At 37.2% G+C, this 21,609-nt stretch overlaps 2 protein-coding genes across 6 annotated transcripts in view; one reads left to right on the forward strand and one right to left on the reverse strand.

The window, feature by feature from the left end:
- The first annotated feature begins 1,456 nt into the window (after positions 1-1,456).
- Positions 1,457-6,419, forward strand: LOC140339617 (C-signal-like). Its single transcript, XM_072424388.1, has 3 exons — positions 1,457-3,152; positions 4,563-4,740; positions 6,001-6,419. The coding sequence occupies exons 1-3, from the start codon at positions 2,826-2,828 to the stop codon at positions 6,285-6,287; spliced, it is 792 nt and encodes a 263-aa protein (XP_072280489.1). The 5' UTR covers positions 1,457-2,825; the 3' UTR covers positions 6,288-6,419.
- A 2,298-nt stretch (positions 6,420-8,717) lies between these two features.
- The window catches only part of SLC16A12 (solute carrier family 16 member 12), a 30,657-nt gene continuing 17,765 nt past the window's right edge, over positions 8,718-21,609 (reverse strand). For 4 of the 5 annotated variants that reach the window (XM_072423909.1, XM_072423911.1, XM_072423913.1 and 1 more), the window contains exons 2-7: positions 15,440-15,724; positions 15,239-15,342; positions 14,797-14,940; positions 11,888-12,473; positions 10,311-10,570; positions 8,718-9,772 (exon numbers count right to left, since the gene is read on the reverse strand). In XM_072423909.1, coding sequence (XP_072280010.1) covers positions 9,555-9,772; positions 10,311-10,570; positions 11,888-12,473; positions 14,797-14,940; positions 15,239-15,342; positions 15,440-15,555 — 1,428 coding nt within the window. In that variant the 5' untranslated portion in view covers positions 15,556-15,724 and the 3' untranslated portion in view covers positions 8,718-9,554. Of the gene's footprint in view, positions 9,773-10,310; positions 10,571-11,887; positions 12,474-14,796; positions 14,941-15,238; positions 15,343-15,439; positions 15,725-17,260; positions 20,919-21,609 lie in introns of those variants that run through there. The other variant, XM_072423910.1, reaches the window with a different exon arrangement.

Raw genomic sequence — 21,609 nt, forward strand, 5'->3', positions numbered from 1 at the left:
TACTACAAGGCTTCCTAGGTGTTTTCTGTATCTATTTAACTTTTTTATTACTTTCAAATCTATATACTTCTTTTTTTTGTTTCCCTAGTGATGTATTAAAGAACTCCGTGAAGGACCGATTATCAAATTCATGACCAGATTGTACTTTTTAGTGCTTCCTTCAAATACAGGATGTACAATATCCTGGCATACACCATTTATCTAAATGGGGACCATGAGGAAGCTAGGGCTTATCTACATAAAGCTGAGGATCAACTCCATGAGACTGAGAACATGGATGCCAAAAGGGTCACAATCTATGCCAACTATGCCTGGATATTCTACCATAGCAACCAGCTCATAAAAGTTTATAGATATCTTAAAAAAGTTTAGAAAATCAGCCAACAATGTGATTCTCCTCCAAAACAGAATGTTTTTCTTTTTGAAATATACAGCGAGAAGGGTTTTTCCCTATTAACCTTCCATGGAAGACACAGTGAAAGAGCAAAAGACTGTTTTGCGAAAGCTCTAGACCTGAATCAAGAAGACCCAGAGCTGAATTCTACCGACGCTATCGCTGTCTATAGACTTGAAAGCTACAACTGCCTGAAGAAACCACTAATAGAGTCCTTTTTTGAAACAAGCTGCAAAAATAAACCCAAAAGATATAGTGGTAAAGGTCATTTTGGGTTTGAAATACCAAGATCTGAATAATTCCAACCAAGCCCTAAAACTTATAGAAGAGGCTGTGCGAGGTACACCAGAATTTCCATTTTTGCTTTGTTATGTTGCAAAATTTTACAGAAGAGAAAAAATGATTGATGAAGCAATTTTGGTCCTTAATGAAGCAACAAGGTTAAATCAAACATCAAGCCATCTTCATCACCAACTGGCCCAATGCTACAAAACAAAAATGACTACCTTAAAGGAATCTGCTCGAAAAGCAAAGTTAAATTATCAGTCCACAAAGGCCTACTCTGAAGAAATTGCTGACGCGGTTTCCAGTGCCATATTTTATTTGGAAAAGGCTACTGAGTACAAAAAGACATTTGTAACTGCTTATATAGCCCTTGCCTGCATGTACGGGAGAGCAAAGCAATACCGGAAAGCAAATGAAACATTCCAACAAGTTCTTACTATAGGCAACCTCAGACAGGAGGAAATGCAGGCACAAAATGCAAATGAAGGCACAGTATGAACAATATAAAACAAATTGTCAAAGTGAGGCTATAAAGCATTACAAAGAAGCCATAAAAATAAAATGCCCCACTATATTTAGAGGCTATGCTAGAGAACAGTGCAAGAGTCTCGCTAAAGAAATTCTCAGCATAAATCCACGTGATCAGATTGGAGTAGATTTGCTGCACTTTATTCATGAACAGGATGTTAGTGTACCAAACTCGGATAAGCAAGATACATCCTTTGAACTTCCAGAAGGTGAAGAGTAACACAATGCATCATGAAAGCAGAGTCAAAGTGAATGCAGAGTCAGCAGTTTATATGGCACTTTACCCAAAGATTATGAGTATTCATTTACATGGACAGATCGGTAGCTTTTTTTTTATTTGAGCTTGGATGTCCTTAATAATCCAATGTAGCCATGCTCAACCAGGGTCTCATGGAACCCTGGGGTACCTTTAGAGGATTGTGGTGGTGCTTTAAACAAAGAATTGAAATAGCCACAAAGATCATTGTTGTCAGCTAAAGTGGGCTAAGAATCACAAACTGCTCATTGCTTGAGAAACCCCTAGCAAATTCTGTAGGAACCCTGGTTAAGAAATATTGCCCCAGGGTTCCTTGGTGGTAAAAAAATGGGAAAGGCTGATCCAGGGAATATAGGGTTTTACAATGGGACCTGTTTTCATTTTAGAAAGAGACCAAAGTATTAGAAACCTGTAATAAAATAGAATTGTCAAATTCATCTTTCTGACTTATTAACATCCACTGATAACAAACATTTAGATTAGAAACAGAAAACAGATGTCCCAGTCTACATAGTTGGTTAGTAGTGTTGGTGTTCGAATTTAGATTGTCCTTATATTCGACCCGACCCAAAAAAAAACCCCTGCCAGGACAATGTTTACAGTCTGTGTGGCTTTCCCCCCACATCCCAAAAACATGCAGATTAATTAAATTGGCTTCTCCCCCAAAACTGATCTTATATTTTATTAATGATATATGATTATGATAGGGACATTAGATTGTGAGCTCCTTTGAGGGACAGTTAGTGACATGACTATGGACTTTGTACAGCGCTGTGTATCATGATGGTGCTATATAAAGACTGTGTAATAATAGAGAGGCTGAATCTTCCCAGCAGGAACACAGGTACCATCAAAACCCTGAATGATGTCACCATTTCCATAATCTGTCCCAAATCTGAAAAAACAGCTGGGTTTACAGTTGGTAAAAAGTGTATACACCCGTTAAAATAGCGGGGTTATAAAAAAATCAGACCACAATAAATAATTTTAAAACTTTTCCCCCTTTATAATAAGTCCTATAACCTGTATTTTTTAATTGAAAAACAAACAAAAATGTAAAGGGAAAAAATCTAAAAATAAAAAATTGTAATTCCAGCATTCACTCTTCATGGGTATTAGTCTATCAGCCTGGCATCTAGCTTGGTAATATTTGCCCACTTTACCTTGCAAAAAGTGCTCCAAATCAGATGAATGTCTTTGTTTTAACAACTGCTATAATACATCATTTGCTTTTTATTTTATTTGATTCCTTCTAATTTATTCTCAATAGAGTGCTCTTGCAGTCATCGTCCAGCAGGGGGCAGCATTGCATTATGATTTACGTACAGCACCATTGACGTTTTGTAATCACCAGGGAGGAGCATGGCCGGAGGAATCGCTCTGGTTCAAGGAGCAAGCCGGGGTCTTGGCCTTCAGTTCTGCAAGCACCTAGTGCGGTCCCAGCAGTGCACCCAAGTTATTGCTACGTGCAGGGAGCCGCAGGCAGCTGCTGCATTACAAGAATTGAAGCGGCAGCACCCAAATCTGCTCACCATTGTCAGACTAGATGTCAGCAGCCACCTTGCTATTCAGCAATGTGCCCAGCAGGTGGCGCTCATGTGCGGAAGCTTGGACCTACTGATTAATTCTGCAGCAATGCTGCACCCTAGCGGTAAAGGAGAGACAAGCCTCAGAGATGTCTCAGCAGAGGTGAGAAGCTCTGGACTACTTACCACTAGGGCAGGGTTTCTAAACCTTTATAACACAAGGGAACCCTTTAAATAACTTTTTGGTGTCTTGGGAACTTCCTTCTCTAATTACTATATCCACAGCCCAAGTATATTTGTGTGATGGTCAGTGGGAAGAATACCTCTTACATTGCTGGCCAGTGGGAAGAATGTCACCCTTACAGATAGCATCAGTAGTACCGGACGTGAGAGGCACAAATTGCTCATTGCTCAAGGACCCCCCCAGGAACCTATTGGAACCCTAGGGTTCCATGTAAACAATGCAACAATGAATCCTATTATTCATGGTGTGCACTATAACCTGGGGAATAGTTTAAAACGTATAATATTATTATTATTATTATTATTACTATTATTACACAGTATTTATATAGTGCCATAATATTACGCAGTGCTGTACAAAGTCCATAGTCATGTCACTTACTGTCCCTCAAAGGGGCTCACAATCTAATGTCCCTACTTCAGTCATATGTCTTTAATACAGTCTAAGGACAAATTTGGGGGAAAGCCAATTAACTGCATGTTTTTGGAATGTGGGAGGAAACCGGAGTACCTGGGGGAAACCCATACAGACATGTGGAGAACCTGCAAACTCCATGCACATACTGTCCTGGCTGAGATTTGAGCCTGGGAAGGTCAGAGCACTTATCTATAGTGTGATGCAGCTGAAAAAAAAGGTTTTCTGCATATATAACAACCCCAAGTTGGTCGGCCAGCTAGGGCATCAGGTGAATTTAATATATTTCAGTTAGGTTTAGAGGTTTCCAGTTAGTATATGAGTGTATTCTCTGTTCCGCTTGAAAAAAACATCAACTGAAATTGTAAGGCAGGAGAAAAAAAAAACATAAAAAAACACCCCCGAAAGATGCCCAAAAGCCTAAAACTTAGCTCTGGTCCTATCAGGATGTGATTTATGTCTTTGGTCACAGTGGGGCCTTTCCAGACCTTCTTCTGGCTGACTACATTGGACAAAGTTAAGAAGAATTGATTAGCCAACCACTGCTGTCCCCAATTTCTTTAGTAGCCCCTATTGGGAGGACTAAGCATGTTTATAAAAGATCTTCTAGAAGAACCATCTTAAAATGGGTGGATCATGCTTATACTTCAAACCGCATTAGATCACCCAGGTTCGGAGAAGGTTTATATAAAGAAGAACTGAATACAGCAAAGAGTTGGGGTTATGAGTGGACATGCAGCAGTTCCTAGGCCTGGTCAGGTCTTAGGAGGGTTTTTTGCTAGTCCACCATTCTGTCCTTATGTTGGTAACAAAACTGAGGGCTGTGGAGCCTGGTAATGTCTTCTACTTGGTGTTTTCCCTGTCCTGTCATCCATCTCGTACATTATTGAGGTTTCTTTGTTTTCTTTTCCATAGGGCATATCATTGGCACTTTCTACGAACACCATTGGTCCCTTGTTGATGGCCAAATATTTTGCACCACTTCTCCTGAAAGGAACTGGAGCGTTTGGTTTGCAGTCATCTGACAGGTCCAACCAGCACAGCGCCATTTTAATAAACATGAGTGCAAAGGTGGGCTCCATAACTGACAATGGTAAGCCTGTCTTTTGTAAATACAGCAGATGCATTTAAAGACCGAGATAGCTGGTTCACATTTTATTGTGGATCACATTATATGTATTTGGAGAAGGGAAGTGGTAAGAGGATCTTGTGGTCTAAACTTAACGCATAGTAGCTTATTTCAATATGAACTATATGAATATGTAACTTGTCACATGCTCGTGGCATTCTGAATTGTGATGCTTTGTATTAAGAATCAGCACTGTCCTGAAGCAATAATTATTTATTTTAGAACGTATTGGAAAACATTTGTATTTGGTCTGGTTTAAAGGACCATATTTCTTATATTTTTAATGTGCTCCTTTTTTACTATCACTTTATACTACATTCATACTCAAATATAAACCAAGGTGTAAGCAAACACATGACTGGTGTGTTATTTTTACAAGTTTCTTTTAAAGAGGGAAAAATTACATTGGCTCAGTCTGTGTATATCATTTTTTTTGTACATTTTGTTGGATATGATAGCTCACTTTCTCCTGAATGATCATTTGAGCATTTTTGTTAGCCACCATTAGTTTGGTGCTGTACCCTTATGTAACGTGTATAACAAAGTTATGTCTATAATGTAAGGACTTTGTTACACAAAAACACATAGAGCCATCTGCTGGTGTAACGTGAGTGTAAACCAAGATTCTTTTTCTAATGGCATTCATTTTATACTTTAGTATATACTGTATGTCTAAAACATATTGATGTTGAATCTATAAGCAGAGTTCTGGTTTATAAGTTCCAATATGCTGTATATGTAAGTAGGGCTTAACCACCATGGCATACAAATTGGAAAAGGATTGGATTAGGATCCCTTCAAAAACTACCAACACAGTGAAACATTGAGCCTCATTTATGAAAGCTCACCAAAACTGGAGAAAATAGACATGGCATAACCTGGGTGATCAGCAAATCTGGAATGGATTTCCTAAAAATCATTTGCTATTGGCAAAATTTCCAATCCCGCACCAGATCCATGCCAGGTTTGCTGGATCGGTCAGATTCTCAGATGATAGTCTATCTTCTCCAGTCTTGGAGGGCTTTATTAAATCAGGCCCAATATATTTACAACTGCCTATCCCAACCTTTCTTTTATGATATTGTGGTTGTTATGCTCTTTTCAAAAATACTTGGAGTTTGGCTGATGTGGCCTGTTTAGATGCAAATATTAGTTGTTCCAATTTTACTATCAAATAAAAGCTTGGGTTTTCTTTTCATTTGACCTGCAGTTCTTTTCTCATAGGCTTAGGTGGATGGTACAGCTATCGCATGTCTAAAGCCGCTCTGAATATGGCTACCAAAAACACTTCCATTGAACTGAGTCGCGGAAGTAAGAAGGTGATTTGTGTTTCTCTGCACCCAGGCACAGTAGACACAGACTTGTCAAGACCTTACCAAAAGAATGTACCCAAAGAAAAGCTGTTTTCTCCGGAGCTCTCTGTGAACTACCTGATGAACGTTATTCAAGGACTAAGCATTGACCAGACTGGAAAGTTTTTTTCTTGGAATGGCAGTGAAATTCCTTGGTGAAAAATCGAGAGTTATACACTTTACTAATCTTTCAGGACATAATCATTGTTTGTATACAATTACTCAGGGGTAAGCATGTTTATGTGTCTATATGCAATCCCATTTATTAAATTTACATGGAATAAGTTGAAACATTCTCTTCCTCTTTTTTTTTAATACAAAGCTCTGGGACCATTAAAGTAGGGTTAAATGTATTAAGCTGCAATGGATAGCTCGGGTTTTTATTTCACCAATGCCATACCATTGAGGATTTGGGAGACAATTGAGCATAGACTGGATCTGAATTATGTATTCAGTATTTCATTTTCTGTTGGTTAAAAAGGCCACTTTACGATCCTTACTAATGGTGATGGTTACTGGAATTGTGGTAAATCCATTGGTAGCAATTGGTCAAGAGTTCATTTTACAGATTGTTTTATCAGACTGGAAATTGGAATCTGCCATCCTTAAGGATTTCACTTGTTTTGATATTCGAAAGTAACCCCATGTTGAACAACACTTTTTTTTCCTATTTCACATTTTATTTTTTCTATTCTCCCCCCTATTTTTCCTATTATCCATGACATTCCAGAAATGTTAAATGGTTTGTAATTGTCAACAAATTACTTCCATATCTGTCATTTAGTTAAAGGGGAATCTTAACTGAAAAAATTATCTGTTTTTAATATTAAAAGGCAGAAATATTCATCATCATTTTCAATATGTAATTAAGAAAGTCATGCGCATGTCAAGAAGATCTTCACATAGAAAAAATACCAAATTTTTAATTGCATAGAAATTCTGTAAAAAAGACAGAGACAGCTGATTCCTATTAGTTGTGGTAATAAACAGATTTCCAAGCAATCAAGAAAACTCAAACATTGAGTCTGTTGTTTTTGGAGGCCTTCCTGATCACAGGAAAAAAGCCTTCCTCTACCACCATTCTGCAAGTTTTACAAGTCTAAAAAGACAATATGGAGAACCAGAAGACCCATACTGTAAGGTAGAACCTCCACAAAGAATAAAAATGAGAATTACATCTCAGCTTAGTATTCTGAGTGGCCTTAATTGATCTTTACACTAATGCTGCTGCCTTTCTCATTTTCTTCCATGCTGGTGGTTGCAGGTTATCATTATGTACCTCGGCACTGACAAGCTGCATCAGTAAAATTTTATTTTTACTAATAATTAATATTTGATTAATTAATTAATTATGAATAATAACTGAACTCAAAAACACTGCAGAGTAGACACATAAAAGTATGTACGTTTTGGAATAGCAGAAAGCAAGGTGGGCTGCAAGTTTGCTGTAAATCTCACTCTACAACAAGGAAGACGAATAGACTACAATAGATTGCAAGCTGACTTACAGAAACCCTACAGAAGCTGCAGAACAGCCATTAGGATAGAGAATACTCCATATTTAACTATGATACATCTTAAGAGTGCAAAAACAGATTTTATGATTTTGTGCCTTCTTCATACACAGAGGTAGGTACTGTACTGGAGCTCATAAGAAGTTAATGGCATCCTGAGAGTTTTAGGCATACTTTATTACTCACCTAGCAGGCTATGACAAAGTCCAGATTATTCAGGTCACTTGACATAGCTATATTACCTATGTAATGATACTAAATACCTGTGTAATTATTTATGCCAGTCCTAGCAAAAATTCAGCAAATTATGGATGATGAACCCAAAGGACTTTTAAGGCACCACTGCAATAGATAACAAATTTACCATACCATGTCTGACTATAGTTAAAACATAATATTGTTGCTGTAAGATTAAAAAATATTCCCCCCCCCCAAAAAAAAAAGAACATCTACATAACACACTGCAAAATATCAATAATATTTCCTTGTAACGTCTTCACTGCCACCAAACGCAATCAGTTAGTCTTAAAAACTGGTTGTTTGAATATCAATATTGTAGAGGCAAAAATCAAGGTGTCAAATGACTTTTGCAGGTCGTTTTTCACACGTTTTGCAGTATAATAATATCAAGGACCAGATACATACAAAATATACATATTTGTTGCACTTTACAAAACAATTATAATATGTTGGCGCTATATAAATCCTGTTTATTAATAATAATAATAATAATAATAATTGCAACATGTCATAGCAGGTCTCCAGCAGCCATGGCAGGGGAGATGACAATGACTCACATGAGGATAGATTGTCCACATGAATAAGTTAGAGAGTCATTTGGAAAGAAGCTCATTGTACGTCCTTAGGTGATTTACAAACTTTGTTAAGCTGAATTTTGTTATTATTTATTTAAGTGATTCCCCAAATGTCCCATACGTACATGTGATGTTACACTATGCATTTTGGCAATGGGCTGCCACAGGCCATAGAAGACAATAAAAATTGTGATGTCGGTGAAATTGCTGAGCAGGGAAGCATTATGGACCAGTTAATAAAAATACAGCCACAAACAACGTAAAGTTAATTCTCAAGACAACATCAGATTTATTAATAAATCTTTAAAGTATAAATGTTTCCAACATTACAATAACTCACAAATGACTAAAGATTTTGACAACTCCTTAAAACACCAGTGATTAAACCAAGAATTGGCTCATTCAACAAAGCAGAGTTTAAATACTGTTGAAGGTAAAACCCTAAGTAAGCAGTCACTTTTCAGGTTTCCAAATTCAGAGTTCAACTTGGCTTTAAGGATTACTGCTTGGAGCACCTTACTTTCGGCCCAATTGAAAAGGCTTATGCACCTCTCTAAAACCAACAAGCCATAACGAAACTGCTCTGTTCTCTACATGCTCCAAAGCACAAAGGGTCCTGATTCGGAACATCACTTGGGTAAAGGTCTATGGCTTTTATTGTATAGTATTGTATTGTGAAACAAATGCGGCATCATAGCTTGAGAGGTCTAAACAGTTCATTTTTTATCTTCTTCAATGCATTGCATTGAATTGAGTCTTACATCCACAAAGGACTGTTCATTATTGTATTTCAAGCATCAAATATTTAGTCCTTTTCAAAAAGTGTCAACACCTACAAAGTTCATCTACTTCTTCACAAAGTTTCTTATAAAGTGCAGAGTTGCTGCAATTGGTATGCAAGGAGGACATCTGCCATTAGATACATTGTCTTTTTAGCTTATTGTAGGGAACTGCAAAAAGTTTTATCCTTAAAAAGTGAGATGTTGTTTTTCTACGGGTGTATGTATTGTAAAGCCATCCAAAATAAAACAGGGTAGACAATTCTGCAGAATCCAGGCACTGTATATTCCTGTGGGTGGGACACGTTGAAGGCTCATTTACACCACTTTATGCTCCTCTGTGGCTGAACAGGGTAGGTCTCCATTAGTGCAAATTTCTTGCTTTGTTTCAGAGGTTGTCGCCGACTGGGTAAGTCCTTTAGATTTTATCCTCCTTATTAGTTTGGCAAAAACTAATAAAATAGAACAAAATATCATAGAAAATCCACTTAGAAGGAATGCTGCTGTGTAATTTCCTGTAGTGTCCACCAACAAACCTGTTTTACAAAAAAAAAAACAAATTAGAATATTAGGTGGTTTAGATTTAAAAGGTGGATACACTTTTACTTCTTATAGAGGTGTTTTAGGTTTTTTTCCAATGCACACCCCTTGATAAGACCTGTAAATTCTATAGAAACCCAAACCAATGATCTGATGTGTCTGAAAAACCTTATAAACTTTTCCTCTGAGAAAAAAAATGAGAAGAAGTCTTCTCAATGGGATATAGATGGCAAAAAAGTTGACAAGGTTTTGCCATTCCTTCATGTTCTATCCTTAAAATAACAATAAAATGGCATTTGCTTTCCCTAATTCACATATGGGTACTAGATAAAAGTCGTTATGATTGAATAATTCCCAATGTACAAGAACCAGGGATCTACAGCACAAGGTATTGAAATGGCCTTATAAATTAATATGAAAAAGTTGACCCCAAAGACGTAAATATATTTTGGAACAAATGCTATAGTTCACTTCATTGTATCACATAATCTGACCCTTTCTTTGGCTCTCCTTTACATATTGTTGTGGAATTACCTGATATCGGAGGGCTCACTAGATAAGGCACTGCATGAAGGAAGAACACCACTCCGAGGGCAGACGATAAGTGACTTGTTCCGACTACATCTCCAGTCACCACAGGAATCAAGGCCACATAGGCTCCATCAAAGTATCCGAATGTAACAGAGAAAGGCACAAGCAACTCAAAACAATTAAGCATTGGTAGGAAGAGGCAGCTAAAACCATCCAGGGCCACAGCTATGAGGTAGCAGGCATATCTGTGTTTTTTCAGGAACCTGCAATACACATACATAATATAATACCATATAATAACATGCATAATATTTTTGTTTAAGAGTTCAAATGCCCTAAAATAAACCATAGCTGTCATGACAATAGGCAAGAATACTGACCAGTGGAGTATGCATGGCACTGAAACACAACAAACAGATTTTACTGACTGCATGTATGTTGCCAATCCTGGATTTTTACTATACATTTGGCCATTGATGCACAGAAAAGGGAAAATGATAATTGTGTTAAGCCTAGCTCTACTTATGTAAAGACAGTGACATTTAGCATTAAAGTGCTAATTTTTCTCTAATGAAGTTAAGGAATGCCACATGGTCATCTCCTTATTCCCCCATGATTGGTCAATGAAGGAGAATCTGGAGACTGATAAACCTAACAATCTCCTTCTATTAAAACAAATGTAATTACTTTTTTTAATACACATAAATTAATTGGTAGTTTTCATCCACCAATTCAGCTTTAATATCCAACACACATAAAAATCTCTGTCTAATTTATAATGCAGTAATGCCTGAATAATCATTGAATTCTAACTGTTAAACTTCTAACAATAGAGGGCACCAGCTTCTTATAAGTTCTACAATTTCATTCATGGCGTATATTGACTACATTAGTTTTAAAAGTAGGTATTCCTAAAAGTTATAGGATATAACAGATGATTTTTTTTACGTTATTATTTTAACAAATTTTTATTTATAGGGGTATAATATTACATTTATTTTACTCCAAGCAGGTTTTGCATTTTTATATAAGTTTATGGGAATTCGGGCTTGAAATAAGTTAAATGCTAATCAGCAGGAAGTCAACTGCAAGTGAAATACCCCTTTTTATTAAATTCTGAATGACCTTAGAAACCTCTTAAATTGATATCGAATTGATGCCATGGATACACACCCACAGGCTATAAACTTAGGACTATGAATTGTTCTTGCTAGTCTTAGTGATTACATACAGTGATACATGATTGTATAGGCAAGCCAATGATGAAGAAGGAGAAGAAATGTTTTAGCCACTTATTCAATATATCTGCAAATGACAACTAGAAGTTAGTTAGAACTAGGGGCAATTGATTCTTTTTTGCAGTTAACTTTTAATTATTTTTATTTGCTGCTACCTCGAATTTGCACCCTCAACCTGTAATCCATTCCTAGGTAGACTGAACTATACATTATTGTACAGTGGATGCAGGTAGGGTGGCAGTCTGGAACCTTCACATGCTACAAATATGTGGTCCCTGTCAGCCTTGCCTAGGCCATGGGCTACCTATGCAGAATGTATAGTAAGAAATTAACCAGATTTACCTTCTGTCTGTCAGCCACCCAAACGTGATGTTCCCAACGATATTTATGACTCCAAGTATAGACATTAGAAAAGCTGCTTGCTGGTGGCCAACTCCAACACTTAGAGCATAAGGCACAAGGTAGACGAATGGAGGACTACATCCATAGGCTAGGAAGAGAAAGGAAATGGCCAGTACAATGAAATTTGGATTCAGGAGAAAGTTGTATTCCTTCTGTGAGCAGTAACAGAGACTCTTGTGACTGCAGTCCTGGGTCAGAGGTGAACATTTGGTAGAAGAGTTTGTACTGTTATTTGGTTCATTTGGGTTGTGCTCTTGCTTTAGTGAAGAATGTGCAAAGTCTTCTCTTAGGTTTATAGGTCTCATTAAAGCACCGCAGACACATAGATTAGATACAAAACCACCAAGGATGAGCAGAGCCCCTCTCCAAGAAAACTGTTCAATTAGCATCTGGACCACCGGAGCTAAAATAAAGGTGCCAATGCCGCTGCCTGACATGGCAATTCCATATGCCAATGCTTTTTTCTTGTCAAAGTACTTTCCGACCATGGCAATTGCAGGGCTGTAACAAAGTGCAAATCCCAGGCCTAAAAAAGTAAGAAAAAATATTTAGTTGGTGGAAGAAATCTCAATACAAGACACAAGAACAACAACATTCACACTAATTTAAATCCAATAATATATTAATTCTATGATTATTTTTTTTTTTTTTGTAAAGAAAATAATTCACTTTAGGTCTTCTTTCCCTCTTCCGCCAACCTAGAGCTCTTTATTAACTTTCAGGTCTTCAGGGAACTTTTGCTATAATTACTATATCCACAGCTCACAGTACATTAGTGTGGTGGTACCAAATCTAGAAGCCCAGACCAAAGGTTGTGACAGCTGCTGCAAGAGGTATATCATCAGTGGCCTCCCAATGACCGAAGAGGATTGCGGTGGACCTGAAAAAGTTGGCACTGAAGAGTTTGGTTTCGGGGGATGCAGTGGTGACATGTACCTGGACCTGTTACTTAGAAAAAAAGCAAGTATGTGCCATCCAAAACAACAAGAGTTAAGTTCCACTTTAAAAGAAATAATCTCTAAAGTGTGGACTGGACAGCAAAAATGTAGGCTGTGGTATATATATAGGTATGTAGAGTATAACAACACGGTTGCAAATAAGCCCCTTAATGAAGTATGTGATGCTGGGCATTAGAGGGGGGAAGTTTTTTGATTTTCTTATTTATTTACTTTTGTGTACTTGTTCTTACTTTCTATACTTGATACAGTCCAAGAAATGTAATACATATCCACAGTTCTGAAATATAATTTACTATTTAGAAAACTAGTAAAATCAGTAAATTAACCATAACTGTAAATTCCCTGTAGGAGTTTGATTGAAGAAGTATTTGTGAGTTATAATCCATACCCTACCATCCCTCCCTCACCTCTTTTTTCCTTTCCTGCATTCTTTCATAGTTTTTATGAGCTCATGTGCATGGCGGACCACATTGCCAGCCGTGCTCATTATGTAACAGGTTAGATTATTTTTAAGCATCATGTCATCATATTAAAAGTCTTTCATAAGATAAAAAATCATTAAAAAATACACACGGTCACTGGTGTGTTGATACAGGTGCCTCTGTGATGCACATTCTTCCTTTGTAAATGCCTGGCAGATTTCCATGTGAAAACAATAGTAATGCCAGATTATTAATACTATCCTCTAGGAGACCGCATACTAAGCTTTTAATACCACAGCTACTCTAAGCTAATAATGGTTGTTAGTATTTCTGTCTCTGTTTAGCTAATGAAATAGCCGACTATCACTGGCACGTACACGAGAATGACTACATTCTCCATTACAGTATTCATTGCTTATCCAAACAAAATCATAAAAGATGATAGGAGCTGTAGACAGCAATTTGAGCCCTATAGCTATAATTCTTATACATGATATGTAGTTACCTATAAATCATTCTCTTTAGTCTATTAGTTATGTTTAGAGTTTTTGTTTTCATTTAATAGACTCAGATATCATTATGTATCCACGTACCAATTGAGCAACCACTCACTGCATACCTGGAGGACCATGGGTGGGCAAACGATACCAAGTTCTCTTGTTCTACCACTTTACTGTTGTTATATTATTTATTGTATTTATATTGCTTGAATATGTCCAGAATTCTCTGAAGTTTAGTTTTTATTGTAGATTACTTATAGGTTGCAGTTTGCAAGTAGCCTATCATGATCTTTTTGGCTATCTATTAGGGTGACATTCTTCCCATTGGCCAGCAATGTAGAAGGCATTAGTGGCCACCACACTAATGTATTGTGAGCTGTGGATAAAGTAATACGTACTATACGTAGTAATAGTACGGGTTCCGTGAAGACTTCAAGTTATTTCAAGGGTTTCCCCAATGGTAATAAGGTCAAGAGACACTGCAATAAACCAGAAGCAGGCAAAGGCCAAGACAAGTGGAAATACGTTTATAAAGTAGGTTGCATGTGAAAGAACAGTTGGAGCTGAGAAAGGGTAAGGTAAAGTGATAGGCCAATGAACAATTTATGAAACATTGAGAATACTGAGAGTATGGACCAACAAGATCCTTTTTCTAAATCAGTACTGTTATTACTGCATGCCATCTGTTGTCATCAAACAGTTGCTTTTTCCACTGATTACTTCAACAAAAGGTATAGCTGCACATCTAGTGATAGAGCTTTTGATTCTGAAGTGGTAACACAACAGTATGAGAGCCAACTGGAGGACCAATGACTAACTTACTGGAAATGTGGGAACTTTCTCTTTCAGGCTATCCACTGCTCCAAAGTTGTTTCCAGTTTTGAATAGTTTCTCAACATTATTTTATATTATTCAACACCCTGTTTATTGTATATCCAAATGCACATATAGATAACTATAACACTTACCTGTAAGGACTCCTAGTGTGAGGTAGAGATACTCCAGGCTTGTAGCAAAGGAACTCAGGATAAGTCCTGTAGATGCAAGAAGTCCACCAAGTATGATTCCCACTTGACAAGAAACATGGTTACTGACATAGCTTCCAAGAGGGGCTGCAAAAAAAATGGTTCATTATATGAATTGTAAGACAAATTCACAGAGCAAAAGAGGTAGCTAAGAGCAGTGAGGAATTAAATGATCAAATGGTCATGTGACTTTTCTTATGAGCAATTTAAACATCGAATGGGAAGAGCAATGGTTGGCTATCCTTGTTACTTGAGCATAGCACAGTATTAAAAAATCTGATTGCAAATTTGGCTTAACGTACAAAATCAGTGAGATAAATTTTGAAATATGTATTATTTAAATTACATTTTGAGGATAACAAGCTCTTTTTTTTTGGTTACTCACCACATAACATAGTGGAACAATCAACAATGGAATGTATCCAAGCCGTTCTTGAATAATCTTGACCAAAGTATAATTGGAACTCAACAAAGAATATTGAGATACATCTATAAAAAAGAAGAGAGAAACAATAGATTAATCATCAGCTCCCAGTGCATATAAGTTTTGGGGGACAGGGACATTTCCATAAAGGGAAGTATATACCTTGTAACGGCCCTTGTGCAAACTGTGACAAGAAAGCAGCCAATCACAATCATCCATCCCCAGCCACCATCAGGTGGTATTGTGTGCAAAGTCTTCTTCTTCATCATGGCTGCCATCCTCAGTCTATTTTCCAATCTACAGGTGCTACCTGAGGCAGGTAAAAAATTTTGTACAGGAGCTTTTTCCACATAAGATTATTTATTTCCGAATACAAACAGATTTCCAGAAACATACAGAGCATTCCATGGAGTTCAAGTTTTTATGAAATTTATGAATTTGATTCACCTGTAAAAGCAATAATAGAATTAGAAAATTTATATTGACTCATTTCCAGAATTGTAAAAATAATGAGCAAAAGTATATTTGTAAATTAGCATCAAAAGAAGCTGTAACACTGCATAGCTGGGAGCAGTCAACTGGACTGGCTTTGTAATGCTAAAAGCGTTTTGCTGCTTATCCAATGAGCTTCTTTGTTTGGATAAGGAGCAAATATATTTAACATAAGGAACAAGTTAAGTTTTATGTGACTTGCTACTTCTAGCTATTATTTCAAGGGTTTCCCAATGGTAAAAAGTTCAAGAAAGCCTGAACACAGCTAAGGGCAAATCCCCGCAGGTGTGGTTAATACAATGCCAGGGCAAGATGCTACAAGTCCTCCTGGAAACTCCTTGAAATACATGTAGAAGTCTACCTAATGTGATGTGATCGTATTGCAACAATGCTGCACTGCTCCCAAATTCTGTCCCTGTTTGCAATGCTTTGTATTGTCACTGCTAATTCACAAACATGTTGCTTGACCTGCTAACTGTTTTCTGGAATAAAAGCAATGTGAATCAATAAAACTGTCACATTCAAAGGAATAATGTATCCCAACTTTAATGAAAATAAATTCATCCCAAGTCTCTAGTACTTGTGGCACACTCTTTGGTTCCTCGTTATTAACAGTTTTTATTTACAACTGCCTGATTATTACTGGTGATCAGCTTCATATGGTCTGTCTAATCCTACAGTACACAGATATATGGCTTGCCTCTTGATTGAAAATATTGAGACCCAATTTTCTACGATTTACACAGGAACTGCTTTGCTTTGGTTTCAATGTTTTTTATTGAAAATTTTTGTAAATCAGAAATATAAACAGGAACTGCTTTGGTTTTAATGGAAATGCCCATTAAGGCGCTGATCCAGTCATATATTGAATGCACAGTGATCTTCTAATTATTACTAACCTTCAGAACTACACATGTAAAATAACATTTTAAAAAAGCTTGAAACAAATCCACAAAATACATTTCCCCAGTAGACATATGATGTATTTTAGATTTTGCTAATTTTATAAATTATGTAAATGTATTAGGAAACGCCAGACAATAAACCTTTTAGTAGAATATATTTATCTATGCTTATGTAGACACGCCAGCCAAAAAAGTTCTTTAAAAGAAGAACCTTTAAAGTGAACAAGTCACTATCACATATACTACAAACAAGTATAATAAGTAAACTGAGCCTTTATATATATATGCACTCACGCTCCTATGTCTAAAAAAGTAGGTGAAAAGTTTCAAGCAAACAGGATTCCAACATTTTTGGACCATTATGGATTTCAACAATACTATTAAACAATGTGTTTTTTTGGTTTGTTATTTAACTTTTACAACAACAGCATTCTATAATAAGAGTCATACCCTTTAAGAGTATTAGATATACCCAGTGTAACTGCTATTAACTATATGGTCTTTGGACTTCTTGTAGTTTTGTAAAACAAATTATTTTGTTAAAAAAAAAAATCTTAAAACAGAAAAGTTTAAATTATAGCCTTACCATTGAAGAGCACATTCCCTCCTGTATCCCTGCAGGTATGCCTCCTGCTGAAGGTCCTTTGGACAGTGTCATAGTTTTTAGAGCTCCAGGCAGCTGCTACACATTCTATCCCTTACTTTCTACCTTTGACCCATTATATTGTGAGTAGGGGAGGGGGGCACCGGCACATGTACTTCCTAAAGGTCTAAGGTTCTCAAACAGAGAGATCATCAACAGACGTTGAGAGCAAACAACCCATACGTCAAGACCACTAATAGCTCAAAGGTGTGTTGAATATTTTCTGCAGCAGTCTCTGGGCATTTTATTTATTATTGTATAGTATGGAGATCTGTATAGACTCTATACAGGCTTCAGGAGACCACCACATTGCACTGAGCTATAATAAAATAAAATATTCTGTGAAAATAATTATTTATTACAAAATTGGTTCCTACGCATATTCTAGAATATAGGAGAATAGCAACAACAACCCCTTGGAATCAATGCCAACTAGTAAAGGGATATTGTCCATTATGTTTGCTATGAACATCCTAAAAAACAACAGCAAAAATGCACATGAAGGTCAAAAAGAACATCTGTCATTGTCAGTTGGTGTTTTTTCAATTCCCATGCCTGCTTCATCTTACAGGATAGGGTGGATAACCCTAAAGTGAACCTGTGGGCTAGAGATAATTACAGAGCAAATATCAACAGACGGTAGCTTGCAAAATTAGCTGTCAGCATGTCCATGGTATTGCAAACAAGGACATCCTGATTTATAGGTATTCTTCTAATATTACAATTGATGTCCTGATGGCTGGTAGCTATAGCTAGGCATTACCCTGTATAGGAGAAGTAGGGACTTATTTCCATTAAATGGGACTGCTTAGTGGGGATACTGCTGGAGGGGTCCAAGTGACGCTGTGGTTAGAGATGCCACTGTCAATTTTTTTTGCAATTTCTTTCTATTCCATGGGTTTAATAAAGTATACCTAACCATTAACAATTACCTTTTCTTATTCTGGTATATCTGTTTTTTGTTTGATTAGTGCCAAACATACCTATCGATACGCCTTGTTACCCTGAGTGAGTGCAGCCACCTTGTTTAGGAACTGGCAAGCTTTATTATATTATTTGTTTGTTGTTAAGTATAGAATAATTTAGAATGCAAATGGTTGCTAAAATTTGCCCTATTTCATTTTGGGTAATGTGGTCCCACAATTCTATATTTTAATTGTTCCAAATCTGAACACCAACTAAAACCAACAGGTAAAAAGTCTGGTGGTTTGTTCTAGTGTCCAGATAGTAACTATAAAATCAAAATGGCATGGGAAGACCAAAAATATAAAGTGCTAGGTAAAAAAGGAAGTTGTACAGTGGAAGGGAAGGGCTATTTTATGTTGCTTAAATGGATGTGACAAAAAAAAAAAATAACAGCGCCACTGACAGCAGAAAGGAATGGGGTAAAGTAGTGGGGTATATACCTCCAGCATATTACCAACGGCAGTGCTACACAATGCTTGGTGTAATATTTGCTGGAATTGTAAAACATCTAGTACAATAGGCAAAAGCAAAAAGTAATGAGGATGATGATGAAAACATTTTTTTAACACAGCTCTACAGTCCTTCATGTTTAAAGCAAATAAGAAGAAGCTTGACTAGTAAATATAAATATATATGTGTGCTGGTCTCTCTCTGCTTGGTATACACAATGGGCCTGATTTAATAAAGCTCTCCAAGGCTGGAGAGGATACACTTTCATCAGTGAAACTGGGTGAGCCAACAAACCTGCAATGGATTTATTCAAAGTAATGTGCTATTTGGCTTTCCCAGAACTGAATTGGATGACCAGTATTGTGCTCAAATCTGTCTGTTCCATGAAGCCAAACAGCAACATAAAGTCAAATGGCATTGTAGTGTAATCATTTGCCATCATGCCAACAAAAAAGGAAGCCAGCAAAGCACTCCTAGAAAAAGCACTATATACAGTTCCTTGAATAAATTTTTTTTACATTCGTGGGAATTCCTATGCTGGCTTTCACATGGTGCTTTCACTTTTTTTGCTTTGGAAAGATGGCAATTCACCTGATGTTGCTCACAGCACTGAAAACTTTTAGCAGCATAATATAATTGCCAGATGTGATCTGGAAAACTGCCAATTGACATTAACCTTGGAGTGGCAACATATGTATAGGATATTAATGCATGAAAGGGATTAGTGAGGCTATGCATACAAGAATAGATACTACTCATTGGAACATGGCGCAAATAGGGCACCTAAAGTCAACGACCCTGCTATGGCATTGCTAACTTTATTGTGCACAACATGGCAGCATTTTCAGTTGTGTGGCATCAGATAAAGAAGCAGGGGACTTTGACTACATTCAGCATCATGCCCACATTGTGTAGTACATTCCCAGGGCCCGAAGACAGACGGTAGAGGAGACTACTTCGTTCCCCAAAGCTTCTGTTAATTCTCATATTTTATTACTTTTGTATAATGACCAAATGGATTGATAAATAAAAAAAACTAAATTTTCTTGACTAATTTATCCTTTTTAGGCCACAAAAACATAGCAGAACAGAATGTTATTATGTATACGTGACCACCAATGGAACATGCAGGCCTGCATTGTATGACTACGTTCATTTTGCTTTACAAAGATTACCACCAAATGCAAGGATTTTAGTTTTCCAATAAATCTCATTCTGGCATAGCAGCAAAGGTATAAAACCTGTGTCAGCTTTTTTTGCTCTTTTTCCCTATGAAAAAGATACAAGGTTCACGCCAATAGCCAATAGCCAATAGCCAGTGCAGTCATAATACAAAAACTGGGCAACATAGTTGTATGTTTGTGTACTCTGAAAAAAATAAATGTTCAATTTTTCCATGCACTGTAATGCACCACTCAACTCACTGCAGAACAAAAGAATTGTGAAAAAATCAGGCACTGCAATGCATTTTACCAACTTGTTGCAGCGCACAGCAAAGGGCATTCACAACGCAAACCAAGGTGCATGCATTATGTGCACATTGGTGTGAATGAACGCTAACAAAAATACAGAAGGCAACAACACAATATCAAACTACAGAACTAAAGCTAACTATTCTATATAATACTAGTAAGATAAACTAGTTATGCATGAAATAAAGTGTGTAATGTTTATAGTTGATTGGGGCACATTGGTATGTATGGAGATAATACAGATTTATCCGCAAGTCGTCTTTCCTTCTGCTGAATTTAATACAATCATTTCCAGGCTGACTACAGCACAATACAAGGGCTGAAGGTTGTTATCAGCCCTAAGGGTTTGCAGACTTGTCTGTAGTGTGATGATGACACAGTTAAAAACAACTGTATACAGAATTTGCTGAGGCTGCAGTTCCACCTTGTACTGCGTCCTGCAAGCTGGCTTACATTGCAGATTTGTTAACATCTGCTTAAAGAGATATTCTGATTGAACTTTTGGGTTTTCCTTTGCTTCCAAACGCAGTGACTGTAAGTGGCTGATGGCTGTTCTAGAGAAGCGGTTGCAAACTGATGGTCCGCGAGAAAATTTAGGTGGTTTGGCCGGTGCGCCCTGCACAATGGCCAGGTCCGTAGACCATGTCCCCCGTATGGACACAACCCACCCACTCTTACTGAGCCTGGGAGCGACAGTGGGCAGGTTCTGACATCATGACGTAACTCTGGTGGAAGTTTCTCCCCCTTTGAGTGACACACCGCTCCCCATGCATGCGCATTCTGGAGTCGGTAAATTTAGTGAAGTCCAAAAGGTTGGTGACCACTGTTCTAGAGCTCTTTACCAACAAACCAACCTGGCTGTTGGTCATTTTCTGGTGACATATAGCCCACTAATTTATATTCATTGTTTTCTGCTTTTAGCAGGACCAAAAATTCCCCCTCCCTTTCAATGTATACATGCTCCCTTCTTCCCTTTTTAAATGGCACAATGCTCCTTAAACATATATGACCATCCTATGCCATTTTGATGCATTTGGTGGCTGTGGGTACACCGTAGACAGAGAATACTAACAAACCCATCTAGGAATATGCTGGTGGCTGGTAAGCAGTTTAAAATACCCGTCAATGTCTTAAAATGATACATGTTGCGGTAAAATGTTTTGGGCAGACAGATGTATGAGAAATAATACCAATAGAAGTTACTTCTTGCAGGGAGCTAACACATGGCATGGGTAATTGAACAAACACGCATATCATGGAGCAAATCTGTACTCCAATTAGGCCAAGCTCTGCCATATGTAACAAAATAAGCTACTTTTTCACAAAACCTGCCAAGATGTCACACAGTTGTACCTGTATTCCACAGAAGCTACTTTGGAATTATTACTACTCTGGATGGAAGAA

The sequence above is a fragment of the Pyxicephalus adspersus genome, chromosome 10 (genome assembly GCF_032062135.1).
Source record: "Pyxicephalus adspersus chromosome 10, UCB_Pads_2.0, whole genome shotgun sequence".
In the NCBI taxonomy this organism is placed as follows: domain Eukaryota; kingdom Metazoa; phylum Chordata; class Amphibia; order Anura; family Pyxicephalidae; genus Pyxicephalus; species Pyxicephalus adspersus.